This window comes from Oncorhynchus clarkii, chromosome 19 (assembly GCF_045791955.1).
Source record: "Oncorhynchus clarkii lewisi isolate Uvic-CL-2024 chromosome 19, UVic_Ocla_1.0, whole genome shotgun sequence".
Taxonomy (NCBI): domain Eukaryota; kingdom Metazoa; phylum Chordata; class Actinopteri; order Salmoniformes; family Salmonidae; genus Oncorhynchus; species Oncorhynchus clarkii.
In genome coordinates, this window is record NC_092165.1 from 65,020,578 (window position 1) to 65,041,811 (window position 21,234).

The following is a 21,234-nucleotide window of genomic DNA, read 5'->3' on the forward strand; positions in this document are numbered from 1 at the left end:
CTGAAGATCTGAGGGCCCACGCCAAATCTTATCAGTCTCCTGAGGGGGAAGAGGCATTGTAGGGACAACTAAGAACTTGAAGTTGTTGACCCGCTACAGCCCTGTCTATGTGGATGGGGGCGTGTTCGACCCTCTGTGTCCTGTAGTCCACAATCAGCTCCTTTGTCTTGCTGACACTGAGGGAGAGGTTGTTGTCCTGGCACCACACTGCCAGGTCTCTGACCTCCTCCCTATAGGCTGTCTCATCATCTTCAGTGATCAGGCCAACCACCGTTGTGTTGTCAGCACACTTGATGGTGTTGGAGTCGTGCACAGCCACGCAGTCGTGGGTAAACAGAGAGTACAGGAAGGGACTAAGCACGCATCCCTGAGGGTCCCCATGTTGAGGGTCAGCGTGGCGGATGTGTTGTTACCTACCCTCACCACCTAGTGGAGTAGGGTAGGGGGGGTTCTAGTGTAGGGGTAGATGGTAGGGTATTTAAATAGTCGAGTAGGGTAGGGGGGTTCTAGTGTAGGGTTAGATGGTAGGGTATTTAAATAGTGGAGTAGGGTAGGGGGGTTCTAGTGTAGGGGTAGATGGTAGGGTATTTAAATAGTGGAGTAGGGTAGGGGGGTTCTAGTGTAGGGGTAGACGGTAGGGTATTTAAATAGTGGAGTAGGGTAGGGGGGGTTCTAGTGTAGGGGTAGATGGTAGGGTATTTAAATAGTCGAGTAGGGTAGGGGGGTTCTAGTGTAGGGTTAGATGGTAGGGTATTTAAATAGTGGAGTAGGGTAGGGGGGTTCTAGTGTAGGGGTAGATGGTAGGGTATTTAAAAAGTGGAGTAGGGTACGGGGGTTCTAGTGTAGGGGTAGATGGTAGGGTATTTAAATAGTGGAGTAGGGTAGGTGGGTTATAGTGTAGGGGTAGATGGTAGGGTATTTAAATAGTGGAGTAGGGTAGGTGGGTTATAGTGTAGGGGTAGATGGTAGGGTATTTAACAACCGACCACCCTACTCCACTATTTAAATACCCTACACTCCCAGCGCATACTTCACCCTTTAACACCTCACACGGGTTTCCTACATATGCATCCTTACCCAACAAACGCATTCCAACAAGAAGCGATTCATTATCATTCATACACGTATTCTCCAATTCAAATTTAGACAATGTCCTTTTTGTTGCAGTTTTCGTTACTGCTGTCGTCCATTCAGAACGTTTGTCTTCACCAACCGTTCGATGCACGGCTTGGTTTTGAACTCAGCATTCACTTCCCCCATCTTTTTCCTGAACCAGAACCGTAGTCCTCCCCTGTGGGCCCCTATAGGAATTCATAGGGTTAACCAATCAAACTCAGATCAGACATCAATAGAGTACACAGATCGTATTATCAACATTTAGATAAATGAATAGAATATGACTTACTGGTACACATTATGATTCTGTATAATTTCGTTATTATTAATGCATTTTAAACAATATCACACTACTAGCCTCATGCCATGAACATGCATAGCCATCTCGAAACAACTCTGATAATGTTTTGTCTCAAAGTTGCCGTGTGGCGCGCCATACTTATATCAATACACTTGTAAACCTTATGTAGCAAATAAGCCATTCATTTTTTTGTTGTTCACCAAATACTAGACTCTCATTGACCTCCGTACAAAACTCAGTGCTTGTTGGATGAAACAATGCCACCTTCTGGAGGCATACATATTTTTCACCGAGTTGGGCCTCTCTCTTCATTTTCCTCTCTGATGTGAGTAGATGTCCTCCCGTTGTTTTTAAGGTTATCTTGGATGCAGTCTCATTATACCGTAGTGGTTCCCATATGTCTTGAAAGCACCATTAGGACGGAGAGACAAGTATGTTGTCAGTATAGTACAAATCGTATATAGATGTAGGCCATTGGCTGCCTTCATCACAAGGGGTACGTACAGGAGTTCTGATTGGTTCCAAGTTTAGCAGTTTGCAAATATGCCTGGGCAGTGTTGAAATATTTTTTTACTGACAAACTGCAAGAATTGAGTGTGAAACACATTTTTACAGTAATCAAGAATATTTCATTGTCAGATACAAAAACTCAGCTCCTCCCTCGGCGTAGGATCGATCAAATTCACTGTTTTCGGCGTTGGCCCACCACCGAAAAGTGCAGTATAATGCCACACTACACAACTGGGAACTCAGATTGGGGACTTCAGTGCGTTAAAAACAACTGGAAACTCGAAAAAAACTGGGAAAAGACCGAGTTCCCAGTTGTCTTTATAGCACCATAATTCCCTTGATTTGTATTTTTTTTATACATTTTGTCGTTACAATGCTGCGCCACTGCTGAGGTCGTCACTAGTTACCACAGCAACAAAGTCTTAAACCCCGCCTATTAAAAAAAAATGTATCTTAAGTATTTTGAGATTTTAAAGCCAACCACACTGCTAACCTTAAATGAACACTGAAAAACACTTTTTTGTTTTCAGGGATTTTTCTGATATACATTGTGGCTGTGGTAACTAGTGACAGCCCGGTAGCTGATGACTGGTCATTTGTCAACAATCAAGACCCACAACTCAAAACCCATTGGATGAGAAAGACAGAAGTCCCTCCGCTCTGACCTTCTCCTCCAATGGGTTTTGAGAAGGAGACGAGGGGAATGTGATTGAGAAAAGGCCAATGTACAGGTTTGCGGTCCAAAAATAAATCGACCTATGGTTATTCGGTTGAAGGTTGTAACGAGGAGCATTGACGATTGTGAACCTTTTTTTCCCAGGCGGTTTTAGGTCACCATTTCGATTAATCACGCAAAAACGCGTTTGCCCAATGAAAGTACCCCATCTTGCGACAGCAGGCAGTAGTTGAGCATACCCTCCAAATCCAGCATACGCCACTGTTTGTGTTTGAGGAATGCGGGGTGAGTGGTACTCGCTGCTACACGAGCTGTATTTATACACCACCGCATCGGCCAGACGTGCTGTAGGTATTGTCCCATTTTTTTTTTTTATTAAAAAAATAAAAATCTTCCTCTGGTTTTAACACAGGAATTTTTCATGTAAACTATGTTTTTCACCCCATGTGAACGAGTGTTGGCAGGTAGGGTAGCGCTGCCATATTCCCAACCCGTTAGCACACAGTTTCTACGTCATTTAAAATGGCGCCAATATTAAAGTTCAGCGGGCCATCGAATCTGGCATAATGTTTCATAATAAACACTAATTATATCCACACTCTCTAACGCGTCCATATGCAGAGTGGAGGCACAATACTGGGGTCAAGCGATACTATACATCTCGGCTAAATTCGTTGAGTGGGAACTTTTAGCATTAGCTAGGCTAGCTAACGTGCGAACGTTACGTGGCTTAAAGCAGATAGCTACTAGATAGCTTAGCTAGTTAACTAGCTGCCGTGTTTACTAGTTAGGGGGTGCTGCGGCGACAAGCAGCCTCTGCCAAGTTGGCACGTCAGGCATGCTATCTTTCAGTGACAAACATGTTTTCTTATTTACTTGTTCGTATAGCTCAACTAGCTGCGAATGCTTGTTTGTTTGACACGTTGTCGCAGGTTGTGCTTGGTCAACATGAGGTAATAGATTCGTAAAGTTTTGTCTAATATGAGTCTGTTCCTGCCTAACTATTTGTTTGGACATTGAGGTGGTTTATTATAGCTAAACACATTCTAACCTGGCACGGTTTTTACCCGGGGCGCGTTCATATGCGTTCAAGACAACTGGGAACTCGCAAAATACGAGGTCAAATCATGACGTCAGGGCTCTTCAGGTCGGGAAGTCGGAGCTCTAGAAAGAGGCCCGAGTTGGATGACAGCTCCAAAAAATACATCCCATTCGGAGTTCGTTTTTTCCGAGTTCCCAGTTGTTTGGAACGTGGCTTTGGTCATCATGGGCTCACCATTTTTTTTAATTTTTTTTATTCAAAATACAGATCAACAATTTACATTCTTACATACATTAACGAGAAAATACTGAAAAAATTAATAAAAAATAAACAACTCTAGTGCAATTGTTGATCGTTCAGACACAGCCGTGAGGTCATTGTGATGTAGTTAGTGTTTTTTGCTTGATATCTTGTATGGGAATAAACACTGTCAGTAGCAAAGTTGTGTTTCGCTTGTTCCTATTTAGTTAGGAGGCTTGAAACAAATGCATGAATAGTGACTAGTACTTCTGTGTGATGTTTTTGTGGGGGAGGTGACCATCTTATAACTGAACTGTAAGATTAATATTTTGTTTCTTCATAATTGCAAACAAATGATGAACCATTATATGTCAACTCTGTCCAATAACGTTATTGATCATCAGTTAGGCTGATGACAGCCATGTTTAGTGTCTGGTGACAGAGTTCTGTACATGGAGGCAAAGGAATCTGTCTGTACTGGGCAGTTGGTTATGAATCTCCTCTTTTCAGATTACACCTTGACCTCGTCAAGACTGACCATGAAGAGAGGTCGGCATCCAAGCAGCAGTGAAGAAGACTCTGATAATGGAAGTAAGCATTCTCTCTAGTCTAGACTAATACTGCGTTCAAAACAACTGGAAACTCAGAAAAATACAAGGTCAAATCATGACGCCATTGATTTTCAGGTCGGAAAGTCTGAGCTCTAGAAAAAGGCCAGAGTTGGAATACCGAGTTGGATGACCGTTCAAATCAATTTTTCCCAGTTGGAGCAAAAAACATTTCTCCAGAGTTCCCTGTTGTTTTGAACGCACTGAAGTCGGAAGTCAGAGATTTCCGAGTTCCCAGTTGATTTGAACATGGCATAACACTAACCTCTACCCCAGACTAACCTCTACCCCAGACTAACCCTAGGGCTTGACATTAGGCTTAGGGCCACTTGTCCAAAAATACAACTTGTATAATGCAAGGAACCCCTTTATGAAATGCATTGCTGTATTATCTTTCCCCATAGAGAATCGGACAGTAGGCTACTCTCTGCCCATTGGCTTCTTGGCATATTCAAGCCTGTTTCAAAGTACCCTTGGTAGCCTAAGATATTGCTACATTGCAATTACAAAAAAAGTTAAATAGCAATGAGGCTGATGCAACGGATCAGAACGCTTCTCTTAAAATGTTGATCAAGTTTTATTTCTTCATATTATAAGCTGTAGGCTATGTGCAAATGTTCCGAAACACAATGAAATCCAAATCACATGTATTTATATAGCCCTTCGTACATCAGCTGATATCTCAAAGTGCTGTAATTAGCGGGAAACTGCATGCACAAGTGGTTTCAAATGACAGAGTTGCAAATATATGTTAGAAATGAAGAAACGGGGGATCTAAAGATGCATCAACTAGCATGGGTTATTAATATGGATAGGATTGGGTCTTTGGCTGCTGGACAATAACATAATGTTGTTTTGATAACCAATAGAACATGGTTTCATGGCATATGAAGTGTTTATAAAATAATTCCCTCAACATTCCTAAGATCGTATTTTTAAAGGCTACTTTGAAACAAGGTAAGACATGCTTCATAAAATTACAATTTCAGATTTTAAACAATTACATTTATGGTTAAATTGTTTCAAAATGCTGACTGCATCCGCTCGGATTCAAGATGGGTGATGGGCGGGGCTCAACTGGCACTGTCCTTCACTCTGGTCTTCTGACCAGTTGATCTGAACCGTGCCTCGAGTATGTCAACAAAATCAAGCCTTTATACGTTAATATTAGTTCTTTCATCATATTTGTCAAACATGACTGTGTGCTGCTATAGCCCCTTGCTTTAGCTACTGTCATGGAGTTTGCTAAATATTTTCATGAAGAAACTGATAAAACACAGGTGCAAAATCAAGGTGACTTACCAAGATGAGGACGAAGAGCAAGAAAGGGAGTGTGGTGATGTTGTGTCCACAACTAAAGAATCACTGTGAAATCTGAAAAGGCGCATATCCCGAAAGCATGATGGTGTACTAAGTACGTGCTAAGTGCTAAAAGAAAGGATTGAGGTGGGTAGCTAGCTAAGTGTGTCATTGTAGCAATGTATTTCTGAACAAAAAAATCTGATCTCTTAAGTTGTTTGATTTCATTCTATTAGCCTATTGTATAGATATCATTGATTTGTGTCCCAATAGGCCAGACATATTACCTCTTTCAAGGAAGTTTCCATTTTTATCTGGTTATTTTGCATAAAAACCCTTTAGGCCTACCTAATTTAAAAAAATATATATATATTTTTAAATCTGCATCCCTGGCAAGAATGTCCCGAAGGGTGTTTAGCATCCCCATCGCATGAGCCTGAAGCCACAGACTCTGGCCAAACTCGTATTTCTAAAAATTAATTCAAAGGCACGGAGCCTAAAAAGGCACTTTTCATTTGTATTTCATTTCTAAGTAAGTCACAGCCTATATGTTGGAATTTATAGACTATGATGATTCAATAGAACAAAATGTTGGTTAAATGCGGAGCCAGCCTAGTTTGTCACTCGCAAATGCTTTACTTATTTGTAGGCTATAGCTTTGAAATAACTGAAATAATAGGCTATTAATCTAGCCTAAATAATTCAATTCCTGTCTGGCTCCTGACCTATTCAGTGTTTTTACGACATGTAGCCTATTTGAAATGATGAGTGCTTTTTACAGTCGCCTTTTCATGTAGCTTATTAAAATACTTTTCATTTAAATCATATGATTCTGTTTCAATACATAACAACCAAATGGTAGGTCCAGGAAGTCACAACAATAGATGGGTGTTGGTTAAATGGTAGGTCCAGGAAGTCACAACAATAGATGGGTGTTGGTTAAATGGTAGGTCCAGGAAGTCACAACAATAGATGGGTGTTGGTTAAATGGTAGGTCCAGGAAGTCACAACAATAGATGGGTGTTGGTTAAATGGTAGGTCCAGGAAGTCACAACAATAGATGGGTGTTGGTTAAATGGTAGGTCCAGGAAGTCACAACAATAGATGGGTGTTGGTTAAATGGTAGGTCCAGGAAGTCACAACAATAGATGGGTGTTGGTTAAATGGTAGGTCCAGGAAGTCACAACAATAGATGGGTGTTGGTTAAATGGTAGGTCCAAGAAGTCACAACAATAGATGGGTGTTGGTTAAATGGTAGGTCCAGGAAGTCACAACAATAGATGGGTGTTGGTTAAATGGTAGGTCCAGGAAGTCACAACAATAGATGGGTGTTGGTTAAATGGTAGGTCCAGGAAGTCACAACAATAGATGGGTGTTGGTTAAATGGTAGGTCCAGGAAGTCACAACAATAGATGGGTGTTGGTTAAATGGTAGGTCCAGGAAGTCACAACAATAGATGGGTGTTGGTTAAATGCTCATTTTAATGGTCAGAATTTGGAGCAGCAATTTTTTTCTTCTTCCTCTGAGCGTTGAGGGTTTTTAGCCAAGTGGTTGGAAATGATGTGGCGTGATGTGATGATGTGGCGTGATGTGATGATGTGGCGTGCCAGAGTGCGACCGATGAGCGGGATTTCCGACCACTCAACATACTTGGCTCTGATCCAATGCCGATTGGAGTAATTGTTTGATATTGTGATAAACATTTTTTGTTGTTTCTTATCCCGGACAAGTGTTAATGTCGAGCTCTATCTAACCTCAGACTAACCCTAACCTCTTCCCAAGACTAGAGGTCTTCACGGATCCAACTGTACCTGAGACCCGATCTGGGACCCGAGTGTCTTCGGATACAGAATTGTCAACTAGATGGTATTTTCCATGAAGAAATATTGGTGGAACTTTGCTTTAACACTTTACAAGTATTTTTGTGGTAGTGGAAGAAGTTTAAAATGTTTTACTTAAGCCAAGAAGTTAAATATAGTAATATAGTCAAAGTAAAAAAAAATTGGTCTGATTACTTTGATAGACTACACATATATGTTCCAAAATGCTATTACGGGAGAACATCATTCTCAAATGCACACCTGATGAGAACCTTTTTTATCATGCGACAGAGCTGCATATTAACAACTTAATGGTAGAAATTAGAGAGAATATCTGAAGATGTAACGATAGGATTGTGCTTTACTGTTTTTGGACAGTAGTAGAAGAAGAAATGCTGGTTTCAATATCATTTTGGCTGTAGGCTATTGAAAACAAGGTAAGATAAGCTATTTAAAACAGCCAGATTTCAAAGAATGATATGGGTGGCTAGGCATCGCAATGATATGGGTGGCTAGGCATGGCAATGATATGGGTGGCTAGGCATCGCAATGATATGGGTGGCTAGGCATCGCAATGATATGGGTCGCTAGGCATCACATATGGAATTATTTAGCTTATTAGAATATCATTCCAATGTTGGTTGTGTGTGCCGGGAGTTTGTGGCATTGTCTGTAGGCCATGGCTAGGTGCTATGGTATTCTAGAGAATATGGTCGTATCTTCCTGGCCTGAACCGAATGCACACTACAAAATGTGCAACATAGGATTGTTTTGAGTGGCATGCAATATAGACAATTTTGACTTTGTGGCTATGGAATTTTAGTCTGACTGACAGCTCTCACAGCTCATCCTCGCTCTATAATTACGTGGGTCATGTCATTCAGGCTAATGGAATCTGACTTTGTGGCTATGGAATCTAGTGGAATCTAGTGCCCATTCAACGTACGCTGGCGCTTTGCATCCATTCATCAAGTGGAAGCAGAGAGAGTTTCGGAGCGACAACTATTGCGAGTGTCGGAATTGTACTATTTTTTTCCAAAGAGTGAGAATGGAAGAGACACGGGACATCCTGCTGTGTGCTCTTGGCCATGAAGCATCAAGTGCAAATTCATAATACACAGCATTCTATGATAGAACTGTGTTATTAAACGTGTCAAATGAAAAGCTTATTTAACTCGTCAAATAGTGTTATCACGTTACATTATACTGTCTCCACATTACATTATACTGTCTCCAGCTCACGTTACATTATACTGTCTCCACATTACATTATACTGTCTCCAGCTCACGTTACATTACACTGTCTCCACATTACATTATACTGTCTCCACGTTACATTATACTGTCTCCAGCTCACGTTACATTATACTGTCTCCAGCTCACGTTACATTATACTGTCTCCACGTTACATTATACTGTCTCCACATTACATTATACTGTCTCCACGTTGCATTATACTGTCTCCACATTACATTATACTGTCTCCAGCTGACGTTACATTATACTGTCTCCACATTACATTATACTGTCTCCAGCTCACGTTACATTATACTGTCTCCACATTACATTATACTGTCTCCAGCTGACGTTACATTATACTGTCTCCACATTACATTATACTGTCTCCAACTCACGTTACATTATACTGTCTCCAGCTCACGTTACATTATACTGTCTCCACATTACATTATACTGTCTCCAGCTCACGTTACATTATACTGTCTCCACATTACATTATACTGTCTCCAGCTCACATTACATTATACTGCCTCCACGTTACATTATTATACTGTCTCCACATTACATTATACTGTCTCCACATTACATTATACTGTCTCCACATTACATTATACTGCCTCCACGTTACATTATACTGCCTCCACGTTACATTATACTGTCTCCACATTACATTATACTGTCTCCAGCTCACGTTACATTATACTGTCTCCAGATCACGTTACATTATACTGTCTCCAGCTCACGTTACATTATACTATCTCCAGCTTACGTTACATTAAACTGTCTCCAGCTCACGTTACATTATACTGTCTCCAGCTCACGTTACATTATACTGCCCCCAGCTCACGTTACATTATACTGTCTCCAGCTCACATTACATTATACTGTCTCCACATTACATTGTACTGTCTCCACATTACATTGTACTGCCTCCAGCTCACATTACATTATACTGCCTCCACGTTACATTATACTGCCTCCACGTTACATTATACTGCCTCCACGTTACATTATACTGTCTCCACGTTGCATTATACTGCCTCCAGCTCACATTACATTATACTGCCTCCACGTTACATTATACTGCTTCCACGTTACATTATACTGCTTCCACGTTACATTATACTGCCTCCACGTTACATTATACTGTCTCCAGCTCACATTACATTATACTGTCTCCAGCTCACATTACATTATACTGCCTCCACATTACATTATACTGCCTCCACATTACATTATACTGTCTCCACATTACATTATACTGTCTCCAGCTCACGTTACATTATACTGTCTCCAGCTCACGTTACATTATACTGTCTCCACGTTACATTATACTGTCTCCGCATTACATTATACTGTCTCCAGCACACATTACATTATACTGCCTCCACGTTGCAGTATACTGCCTCCACATTACATTATACTTTCTCCACATTACATTATACTGTCTCCAGCTCACGTTACATTACACTGTCTCCACATTACATTATACTGTCTCCACGTTACATTATACTGTCTCCACGTTACATTATACTGTCTCCAGCTCACGTTACATTATACTGTCTCCAGCTCACGTTACATTATACTGTCTCCACGTTACATTATACTGTCTCCACATTACATTATACTGTCTCCACGTTGCATTATACTGTCTCCACATTACATTATACTGTCTCCAGCTCACGTTACATTATACTGTCTCCACATTACATTATACTGTCTCCAACTCACGTTACATTATACTGTCTCCAGCTCACGTTACATTATACTGTCTCCAGCTCACGTTACATTATACTGTCTCCAGCTCACGTTACATTATACTGTCTCCACATTACATTATACTGTCTCCAGCTCACGTTACATTATACTGTCTCCACATTACATTATACTGTCTCCAGCTCACATTACATTATACTGTCTCCACATTACGTTATACTGTCTCCAGCTCACGTTACATTATACTGTCTCCACATTACATTATACTGTCTCCAGCTGACGTTACATTATACTGTCTCCACATTACATTATACTGTCTCCAACTCACGTTACATTATACTGTCTCCAGCTCACGTTACATTATACTGTCTCCAGCTCACGTTACATTATACTGTCTCCAGCTCACGTTACATTATACTGTCTCCACATTACATTATACTGTCTCCAGCTCACGTTACATTATACTGTCTCCACATTACATTATACTGTCTCCAGCTCACATTACATTATACTGCCTCCACGTTACATTATACTGTCTCCACATTACATTATACTGTCTCCACATTACATTATACTGTCTCCACATTACATTATACTGTCTCCACATTACATTATACTGCCTCCACGTTACATTATACTGCCTCCACGTTACATTATACTGTCTCCACATTACATTATACTGTCTCCAGCTCACGTTACATTATACTGTCTCCAGATCACGTTACATTATACTGTCTCCAGCTCACGTTACATTATACTATCTCCAGCTTACGTTACATTATACTGTCTCCAGCTCACGTTACATTATACTGTCTCCAGCTCACGTTACATTATACTGCCTCCAGCTCACGTTACATTATACTTCCTCCACGTTACATTATACTGCCTCCACGTTACATTATACTGCCTCCACGTTACATTATACTGTCTCCACGTTACATTATACTGTCTCCACGTTGCATTATACTGCCTCCACGTTACATTATACTGCCTCCAGCTCACATTACATTATACTGCCTCCACGTTACATTATACTGTCTCCACGTTGCATTATACTGCCTCCACATTACATTATACTGTCTCCAGCTCACATTACATTATACTGTCTCCAGCTCACATTACATTATACTGCTTCCACGTTACATTAGACTGCCTCCACGTTACATTGTACTGCCTCCACGTTACATTGTACTGCCTCCACGTTACATTGTACTGCCTCCACGTTACATTGTACTGCCTCCACGGTACATTGTACTGCCTCCACGGTACATTGTACTGTCTCCACGGTACATTGTACTGTCTCCACGGTACATTGTACTGTCTCCACGGTACATTGTACTGTCTCCACGGTACATTGTACTGTCTCCACGGTACATTGTACTGTCTCCACGGTACATTGTACTGTCTCCACGGTACATTGTACTGTCTCCAGCTCACGTTACATTGTACTGCCTCCAGCTCACATTACATTGTACTGTCTCCAGCTCACATTGTATTATAGGCAGACTATACCCTATGCAGCTGAATGGCAATAGGGTGGCGCACTTTACGAGTTGAGATTGAGAAATTAAAATAGCTTATTTTTAAATCGTGGCCACAAGTTAACACGCAGTTGCATTTAGAATTGTTATTTGTTACGCAGTGACTGGGCTGACCAATGACTGGCCTTACAAAAACAGGTTTCACTCCAGTAGTCTACAGACATTGAGGAGCTTCTCTGGTGCTGTCTGACAGGTGGTAGACTATTCCTCTCTAACTAGTCTGTATGCTGTGTGTGTGTGATTTAATAAAATGCATGACGACTAATGAAAATACACGTGCCAATTTAATTCCACAAAATGATGCACATTTTTACTGATAAGCATGACAGGTCAAATGTTTTTCCGGTGGCTAACCGGTTAACATCCCTACTTCATAAATATTCATAGTTGATATATTCCCCTGTTGTATCTGTTTCCAGGTCTATGTTTCCTAGATGCATTAAGATATTATAATGCTGTTTGTTTGTTGTATGTAGTGCAGACAACTTCTATTCCACATTTTAGCAATATCACAGCATGTAAGATTGGGTTACATGAGTTTGTGGCCCATCCTCCTTCCTGCCAGGCATATTCTGCACTTTTTCAGTTAAAGGGGTGTGTCACAATATTGATTAATTTAATCTCTTTTACAGTAAAACACTTTTACACAACCATCAAATGGGAGACATTAGGGATGTGAAAAAACACAGTTGTGTTTTGTTCTACCTCGGGTAGGAGTATCTCTAATGTAGGGCCTTGCCACTAGACTACTACATGCCCTACATGTCCTACCGGTCTACAGGTCCTACCATCAAATGGGAGACATTAGGGATGTGAAAAAACAGTTGTGTTTTGTTCTACCTCGGGTAGGAGTATCTCTAATGTAGGGCCTTGCCACTAGACTACTACATTCCCTACATGTCCTACCGGTCTACAGGTCCTACCATCAAATGGGAGACATTAGGGATGTGAAAAAACAGTTGTGTTTTGTTCTACCTCGGGTAGGAGTATCTCTAATGTAGGGCCTTGCCACTAGACTACAAGTAAGGAAATGTCAGATAATTGAGATGACTGAAGTCTGATGTCTATTCTCTATTCTCTGTCATCTTTAAGGTAACTCCACTTCCTGGTCCCAACATTCTCAACCCAGGAGAGCCAATTGGAAGAAGCCCTCAGAAGTAAGTCACCCCACCCTTAACACCTAACCCCTCACCCAGCTTCTGTCTGCTTGTTGCTGTGTGCTGATGAATGTCGTCTGTCTATGTCCCAGTTATTTAATTATCTGTTTGTCTATGTCCCTATTTTAGGCTTGGGAAGTAGACCATATATATCGTATACCGGGTTATTTGGAGAAGGCAATGGTATAGTTTTTTTTCAATATCATCAAAACTATCCGTTTTTTAGTAAGTTAATACCTGCAGTCAACTTGTACAATACGTTAGGGAGATGAAGCAGATTGCCTTCTTAGTTTCACCTGTTACATCATTTTACTTTATGACGCTTGTTCCCCAAAACAGTTGAGACAGTCAATTATTTATTTGTACAACGGGCCAATGCGGGAGACGGTGAGTCTAAAGTGTCCATCGTGGGGTAGGCGATATACCAATTCTTTAGAAAGAGAGGGATCCAATTCTGAAATAGTGTTTAATACACACACGTTGACAATAAATGTGGCTAAATTCACAGTTGATAAAATGATGAACGCGTTAAATTATGTGACGTGCAGCCATATTCAGGTCCTGATTGGTCAACAAGCTTTTTTGACATGCAAAGACCCAAACGCCTTTTCATAGACATCCTGGTTGAGAATGAAACGACTGAACAACAAAACAGCACAGCAAGTAAGTGAAATAAATAGTTTTTGATTATGTTTTACTGGTAATGTGGACATGCATAAATGCCAACAAAATAACTTTTTGGTCAGTGTGTGTGTAACCTTTATTTAACTAGGCAAGTCAGTTGAGAACACATTCTTATTTACAATGACGGCCTACCCCGGCCAAACCCGGACGACGCTGGGCCAATTGTGCGCCGCCCTATGGGACTCCCAATCACGGCTGGATGTGATACAGCCTGGATTTGAACCAGGGACTGTAGTGACACCTCTTGCATTAAGATGCAGTGCCTTAGACCACTGTGTCCATGTGTTGTGTTATCTATTTAACCGTATGCGTAAATGGCTGCTACATTTTAAATCAGTGTTTTTGGCGAGGAAAATAACGGATATCGGTATCGTCCAAAAATGTCATATCGGTGCATCACTATAGTTTTTCCACTGTTCCAAATGGTCAGAAATAATATTGTAATCTGACAGCATCTGTTTGGCACACACAATACTCTCACAGCACTGCTCCTTCACCCTCCTTTGTCTGGATCTCCTCCTTATAGCAGCCTTGTAGAACCACCATGGAGCTGGAGGCCTGCTCCTTTACCCTCCTTTGTCTGGATCTCCAGTAGTTTCCACAACTAAGTCAAATGTCTTCCACACATCTGACTTTCTCTTTCTCTCCTGAGCAACCAGTAAACATTTGCCTGTTGAGTCCATTTTGCTGTTACGGTGTTCAGAGTTTGTTATAACCAATGTATTGATTTGATTATGATAGGCTATTGATCACGTGCATGTGATACATACATGTTTCACATGGAGAGAGCAAGGGTTGAGGGAATAGGGAATGTTATTCCTAAACAAATTAGGGATTTCGGTAACAACTTTTCAATCAGAAATGGCTGTGATTATGTTGCAGCTTCAGCAACAAGCCTGAGAGAGCGAGCGCAATAAACTCTGATGTTCTGTGGTGGTCGCTGCGGCAGAGAGGAGACAGACAACAGGTGCTAGTTACAGTCACAGTCTTTTTTTTTAACACAGCGCAGCATGTCTGAGCCCGGCCCTACACAATCAAATCGATCTCGTACTCATTCTAGAGTAATTTGTGTGTGTTAATTATTTAATCAAACAGTGCGCTTAAAGAATCAGACAAGCTCAGTGCATACAGTTTATTAAAACACAGGGTGTGTCAATATATGAACAAATACATGTTTAAAAATGTTTCAATCATTTGATCGAAAGAACACGACTCGCTCCTATCCTACCCTACACTCATCAATTATTTAATGAGTGATCTGTCTGTGTCTCTGTCCCAGTTAGTGAGTGATCTGTCTGTGTCTCTGTCCCAGTTAGTGAGTGATCTGTCTGTGTCTCTGTCCCAGTTAGTGAGTGATCTCTCTGTGTCTCTATGTCCCAGTTAGTGAGTGATCTGTTTGTGTCTCTATGTCCCAGTTAGTGAGTGATCTGTCTGTGTCCCAGGTATTAAGTGAGTGTCTGGTCTGTGTCCCTGTGTTGTGCAGGTGTTCAGGACAGACTTCATCACGGCCATGAAGCTCCATGACACGTACCAACTGAACCCTGAGGATTACTACGTCCTGGCCGACCCCTGGAGACAGGAGTGGGAGAAGGGAGTCCAGGTCCCTGTCAGTCCTCACACCATCCCCCAGCCTGTAGCCCGGTAAGACATGTAGCCTGTAGCCCAGTAGGACATGTAGCCCAGTAAGACATGTAGCCTGTAGCCCGGTAAGACATGTAGCCTGTAGCCCAGTAAGACATGTAGCCTGTAGCCCGGTAAGACGTGTAGCCTGTAGCTCGGTAAGACGTGTAGCCTGGAGCCCAGTAGGACATGTAGGACATGTAGCCTATGTAGGACATGTAGCCTGTAGCCTGGTAGGACATGTAGCCTGTAGCCCGGTAGGACATGTAGCCCGGTAGGACGTGTAGCCTGTAGCCCGGTAGGACATGTAGCCCGGTAGGACGTGTAGCCCGGTAGGACATGTAGCCTGTAGCCCGGTAGGACATGTAGCCTGTAGCCCGGTAGGCCATGTAGCCTGTAGCCCGGTAGGACATGTAGCCTGTAGCCCGGTAGGACATGTAGCCTGTAGCCCGGTAGGACATGTAGCCTGTAGCCCGGTAGGACATGTAGCCCGGTAGGCCATGTAGCCTGTAGCCCGGTAGGCCATGTAGCCTGTAGCCCGGTAGGACATGTAGCCTGTAGCCCGGTAGGACATGTAGCCTGTAGCCCGGTAGGACATGTAGCCTGTAGCCCGGTAGGACATGTAGCCTGTAGCCCGGTAGGACGTGTAGCCCGGTAGGTCGTGTAGCCTGGAGCCCAGTAGGACATGTCCTACATAGGCTACATGTCCTACATGTAGGACATGTAGCCTGTTAGGACCTGTAGCCCGGTAGGACATGTAGCCTGTAGCCCGGTAGGACATGTAGCCCGGTAGGACGTGTAGCCTGTAGCCCGGTAGGACATGTAGCCTGTAGCCCGGTAGGACATGTAGCCTGTAGCCCGGTAGGCCATGTAGCCTGTAGCCCGGTAGGACATGTAGCCTGTAGCCCGGTAGGACATGTAGCCTGTAGCCCGGTAGGACATGTAGCCTGTAGCCCGGTAGGACATGTAGCCTGTAGCCCGGTAGGACATGTAGCCTGTAGGACTTGTAGGACATGTAGCCTGGTATTACATGTAGCCTGTTAGGACATGTAGTCTGTAGCCCATGTAGCCCGGTAGGACATGTAGTCTGTAGCCCTGTAGGACGTGTAGCCCGGTAGGACGTATAGCCCGGTAGGACATGTAGCATGTAGCCTGGTATTACATGTAGCCTGGTATTACATGTAGCCTGGTAGGACATGTAGTCTGTAGCCCATGTAGCCCGGTAGGACATGTAGTCTGTAGCCCTGAAGGACGTGTAGCCCGGTAGGACATGTAGACTGTAGCCCTGTAGGACGTGTAGCCCGGTAGGACATGTAGACTGTAGACCGGTAGGTAGGACATGTAGCCTAAACACCATCCCTCAGCCTGCAGCCTGGTAGGACATGTAGCCTAAACACCATCCTGCAGCCTGGTAGGACATGTAGCCTGTAGGCCGGTAGGACATGTAGCCCTGTAGGACATGTAGCCTAAACACCATCCCTCAACCTGTAGCCCTGTAGGACATGTAGCCTAAACACCATCCCTCAACCTGTAGCCCGGTAAGACATGTAGCCTAAACACCATCCCTCAACCTGTAGCCCTGTAGGACATGCAGCCTAAACACCATCCCTCAGCCTGTAGCCCAGTAGGACATGTAGCCTAAACACCATCCCTCAGCCTGTAGCCCAGTAGGACATGTAGCCTAAACACCATCCCTCAACCTGTAGCCCTGTAGGACATGTAGCCTAAACACCATCCCTCAGCCTGTAGCCCAGTAGGACATGTATCCTAAACACCATCCCTCAACCTGTAGCCCAGTAGGACATGTAGCCTAAACACCATCCCTCAACCTGTAGCCCTGTAGGACATGTAGCCTAAACACCATCCCTCAACCTGTAGCCCGGTAAGACATGTAGCCCGGTAAGACATGTAGCCCGGTAAGACATGTAGGACATGTAGCCTGTAGCCCGGTAGGACATGTAGCCCGGTAGGACATGTAGCCTGTAGCCCGGTAGGACGTGTAGCCCGGTAGGTCGTGTAGCCTGGAGCCCAGTAGGACATGTCCTACATAGGCTACATGTCCTACATGTAGGACATGTAGCCTGGTAGGACATGTAGCCTGTAGCCCGGTAGGACATGTAGCCTGTAGCCCGGTAGGACATGTAGCCCGGTAGAACGTGTAGCCTGTAGCCCGGTAGGACATGTAGCCTGTAGCCCTGTAGGACATGTAGCCCGGTAGGACATGTAGCCTGTAGCCCGGTAGATCATGTAGCCTGTAGCCCGGTAGGACATGTAGCCTGTAGCCCGGTAGGACATGTAGCCTGTAGCCCAGTAGGACATGTAGCCTGTAGCCCGGTAGGACATGTAGCATGTAACCCGGTAAAACATGTAGCCCGGTAAGACGTGTAGCCTGTAGCCCTGTAGGACATGTAGCCTGTAGCCCGGTAGGACGTGTAGCCTGTAGCCCGGTAGGACGTGTAGCCTGTAGACCGGTAGGACGTGTAGCCTGTAGACCGGTTAGGACGTGTAGCCTGTAGCCCAGGTAGGACATGTAGCCTGTAACCCGGTAAAACATGTAGCCCGGTAAGATGTGTAGCCTGTAGCCCGGTAGGACGTGTAGCCTGTAGCCCAGTAGGACGTGTAGCCTGTAGACCGGTAGGACGTGTAGCCTGTAGACCGGTAGGACGTGTAGCCTGTAGACCGGTAGGACGTGTAGCCTGTAGACCGGTAGGACGTGTAGCCCGGTAGGACATGTAGCCTGTAGACCGGTAGGACATGTAGCCAGTAGACCGGTAGGACATGTAGCCTTTAGACCGGTAGGACATGTAGCATGTAGCCCGGTAGGACATGTAGCCTGCAGGACATGTAGCCTGTAGGACTTGTAGGACATGTAGCCTGGTATTACATGTAGCCTGGTAGGACATGTAGTCTGTAGCCCATGTAGCCCGGTAGGACATGTAGTCTGTAGCCCTGTAGGACGTGTAGCCCGGTAGGACATGTAGACTGTAGCCCTGTAGGACGTGTAGCCGGTAGGACATGTAGACTGTAGACCGGTAGGTAGGACATGTAGCCTAAACACCATCCCTCAGCCTGCAGCCTGGTAGGACATGTAGCCTAAACACCATCCTGCAGCCTGGTAGGACATGTAGCCTGAAGGCCGGTAGGACATGTAGCCCTGTAGGACATGTAGCCTAAACACCATCCCTCAACCTGTAGCCCTGTAGGACATGTAGCCTAAACACCATCCCTCAACCTGTAGCCCGGTAAGACATGTAGCCTAAACACCATCCCTCAACCTGTAGCCCAGTAGGACATGTAGCCTAAACACCATCCCTCAGCCTGTAGCCCAGTAGGACATGTAGCCTAAACACCATCCCTCAACCTGTAGCCCTGTAGGACATGTAGCCTAAACACCATCCCTCAACCTGTGTAGGACATGTAGCCTAAACACCATCCCTCAACCTGTAGCCCAGTAGGACATGTAGCCTAAACACCATCCCTCAACCTGTAGCCCGGTAAGACATGTAGCCCGGTAAGACATGTAGCCTGTAGCCCAGTAAAACATGTAGCCTGTAGCCCAGTAAGACATGTAGCCTGGTAAGTTATGTAGCCTGTATCCCGGTAGGACATGTAGACCGGTAGGACATGTAGCCTGTAGACCGGTAGGACATGTAGCCTGTAGACCGGTAGGACATGTAGCCTGGTAGGACATGTTGCCCTGTAGGACATGTAGCTTGTAGCCCGGTAGGACATGTAGCCTGCAGGACATGTAGCCTGTAGGACATGTAGCCTGGTATTACATGTAGCCCGGTAGGACATGTAGTCTGTAGCCCTGTAGGACATGTAGCCTAAACACCATCCCTCAACCTGTAGCCCTGTAGGACATGTAGCCTAAACACCATCCCTCAACCTGTAGCCCAGTAGGACATGTAGCCTAAACACCATCCCTCAGCCTGTAGCCCAGTAGGACATGTAGCCTAAACACCATCCCTCAACCTGTAGCCCAGTAGGACATGTAGCCTAAACACCATCCCTCAACCTGTAGCCCTGTAGGACATGTAGCCTAAACACCATCCCTCAGCCTGTAGCCCAGTAGGACATGTAGCCTAAACACCATCCCTCAACCTGTAGCCCAGTAGGACATGTAGCCTAAACACCATCCCTCAACCTGTAGCCCAGTAGGACATGTAGCCTAAACACCATCCCTCAACCTGTAGCCCAGTAGGACATGTAGCCTAAACACCATCCCTCAACCTGTAGCCCAGTAGGACATGTAGCCTAAACACCATCCCTCAACCTGTAGCCCAGTAGGACATGTAGCCTAAACACCATCCCTCAACCTGTAGCCCGGTAGGACATGTAGCCTAAACACCATCCCTCAGCCTGTAGCCCGGTAGGACATGTAGCCTAAACACCATCCCTCAGCCTGTAGCCCAGTAGGACATGTAGCCTAAACACCATCCCTCAACCTGTAGACCGGTAGGACATGTAGGGCATGTAGTAGTCTAGTGGCAAGGGCCCTACATTAGAGATACTCCTACCCGAGGTAGAACAAAACACAACTGTTTTTTCACATCCAAATCAAATCAAATTTATTTATATAGCCCTTCGTACATCAGCTGATATCTCAAAGTGCTGTACAGAAACCCAGCCTAAAACCCCAAACAGCAAGCAATGCAGGTGTTGAAGCACGGTGGCTAGGAACAACTCCCTAGAAAGGCCAAAACCTAGGAAGAAACCTAGAGAGGAACCAGGCTATGTGGGGTGGCCAGTCCTCTTCTGGCTGTGCCGGGGGGAGATTATAACAGAACATGGCCAAGATGTTCATAAATGACCAGCATGGTCGAGTAATAATAAGGCAGAACAGTTGAAACTGGAGCAGCAGCACATCCCTAATGTCTCCCATTTGATGGTTGTGTAAAAGTGTTTTACTGTAAAAGAGATTAAATTGATCAATATTGTGACACACCCCTTTAACTGAAAAAGTGCAGAATATGCCTAGCAGGAAGGAGGATGGGCCACAAACTCATGTAACCCAATCTTACATGCTGTGATATTGCTAAAATGTGGAATAGAAGTTGTCTGCACTACATACAACAAACAAACAGCATTATAATATCTTAATGCATCTATGAAACATAGACCTGGAAACAGATACAACAGGGGAATATATCAACTATGAATATTTATAATGAATATAAGCTTTACTTTGTGTTAGCTGATTAATAGACAACTTTCCAAGTCAAATGTTCTCTCATTCAGTGGTTTATGGTCCTGTCTGACAAGAATACACACAGTAAATATGTTTTTTCAATGTTGTAGCTATTGTAATCGTCACTAAGGAAAACAAGTGGGCTCAGACATCAAAATGACATTTTGGGGTCCAAGGTTCCTTAAAGAGTTTTGTATCTTTAGCTACTACTCTTGCAATTTAGTCAAGGGGCCACCACAGGTTTATCTTTGGGGTCCAAAATCCAATATGGCTGCCATACTACCATTTGATGGAGGACAAATCACATGTAAATATGAATTTTGTAGATGAGGCATTCTTTTCTGAATTGTGGTGTAAATCCATTTTATTCTGTATCCATTATGGCCAACATAAACACCTTCACCTGCAGATAAATTGCCCTGGTTTATTTAGTATTGTTTTATTGTGTTTTAAGGGGTTTCCTAAGGCTCTTGG

The 21,234-nt window shown here is 43.8% G+C and overlaps 1 protein-coding gene across 6 annotated transcripts in view; it reads left to right on the forward strand.

Moving 5' to 3' along the window:
• Positions 1 to 1,676: 1,676 nt before the first annotated feature.
• Positions 1,677 to 21,234, forward strand: part of LOC139375487 (protein Jade-1-like) — a 96,921-nt gene continuing 77,363 nt past the window's right edge. Inside the window, exons 1-4 of one of the 6 annotated variants that reach the window (XM_071117322.1) lie at positions 1,677 to 1,742; positions 4,396 to 4,476; positions 13,201 to 13,265; positions 15,433 to 15,590. In XM_071117322.1, coding sequence (XP_070973423.1) covers positions 4,425 to 4,476; positions 13,201 to 13,265; positions 15,433 to 15,590 — 275 coding nt within the window. In that variant the 5' untranslated portion in view covers positions 1,677 to 1,742; positions 4,396 to 4,424. Of the gene's footprint in view, positions 1,743 to 2,618; positions 2,955 to 3,118; positions 3,557 to 4,395; positions 4,477 to 13,200; positions 13,266 to 14,779; positions 14,917 to 15,432; positions 15,591 to 21,234 lie in introns of those variants that run through there. The other 5 variants (XM_071117320.1, XM_071117319.1, XM_071117318.1 and 2 more) reach the window with 5 other exon arrangements.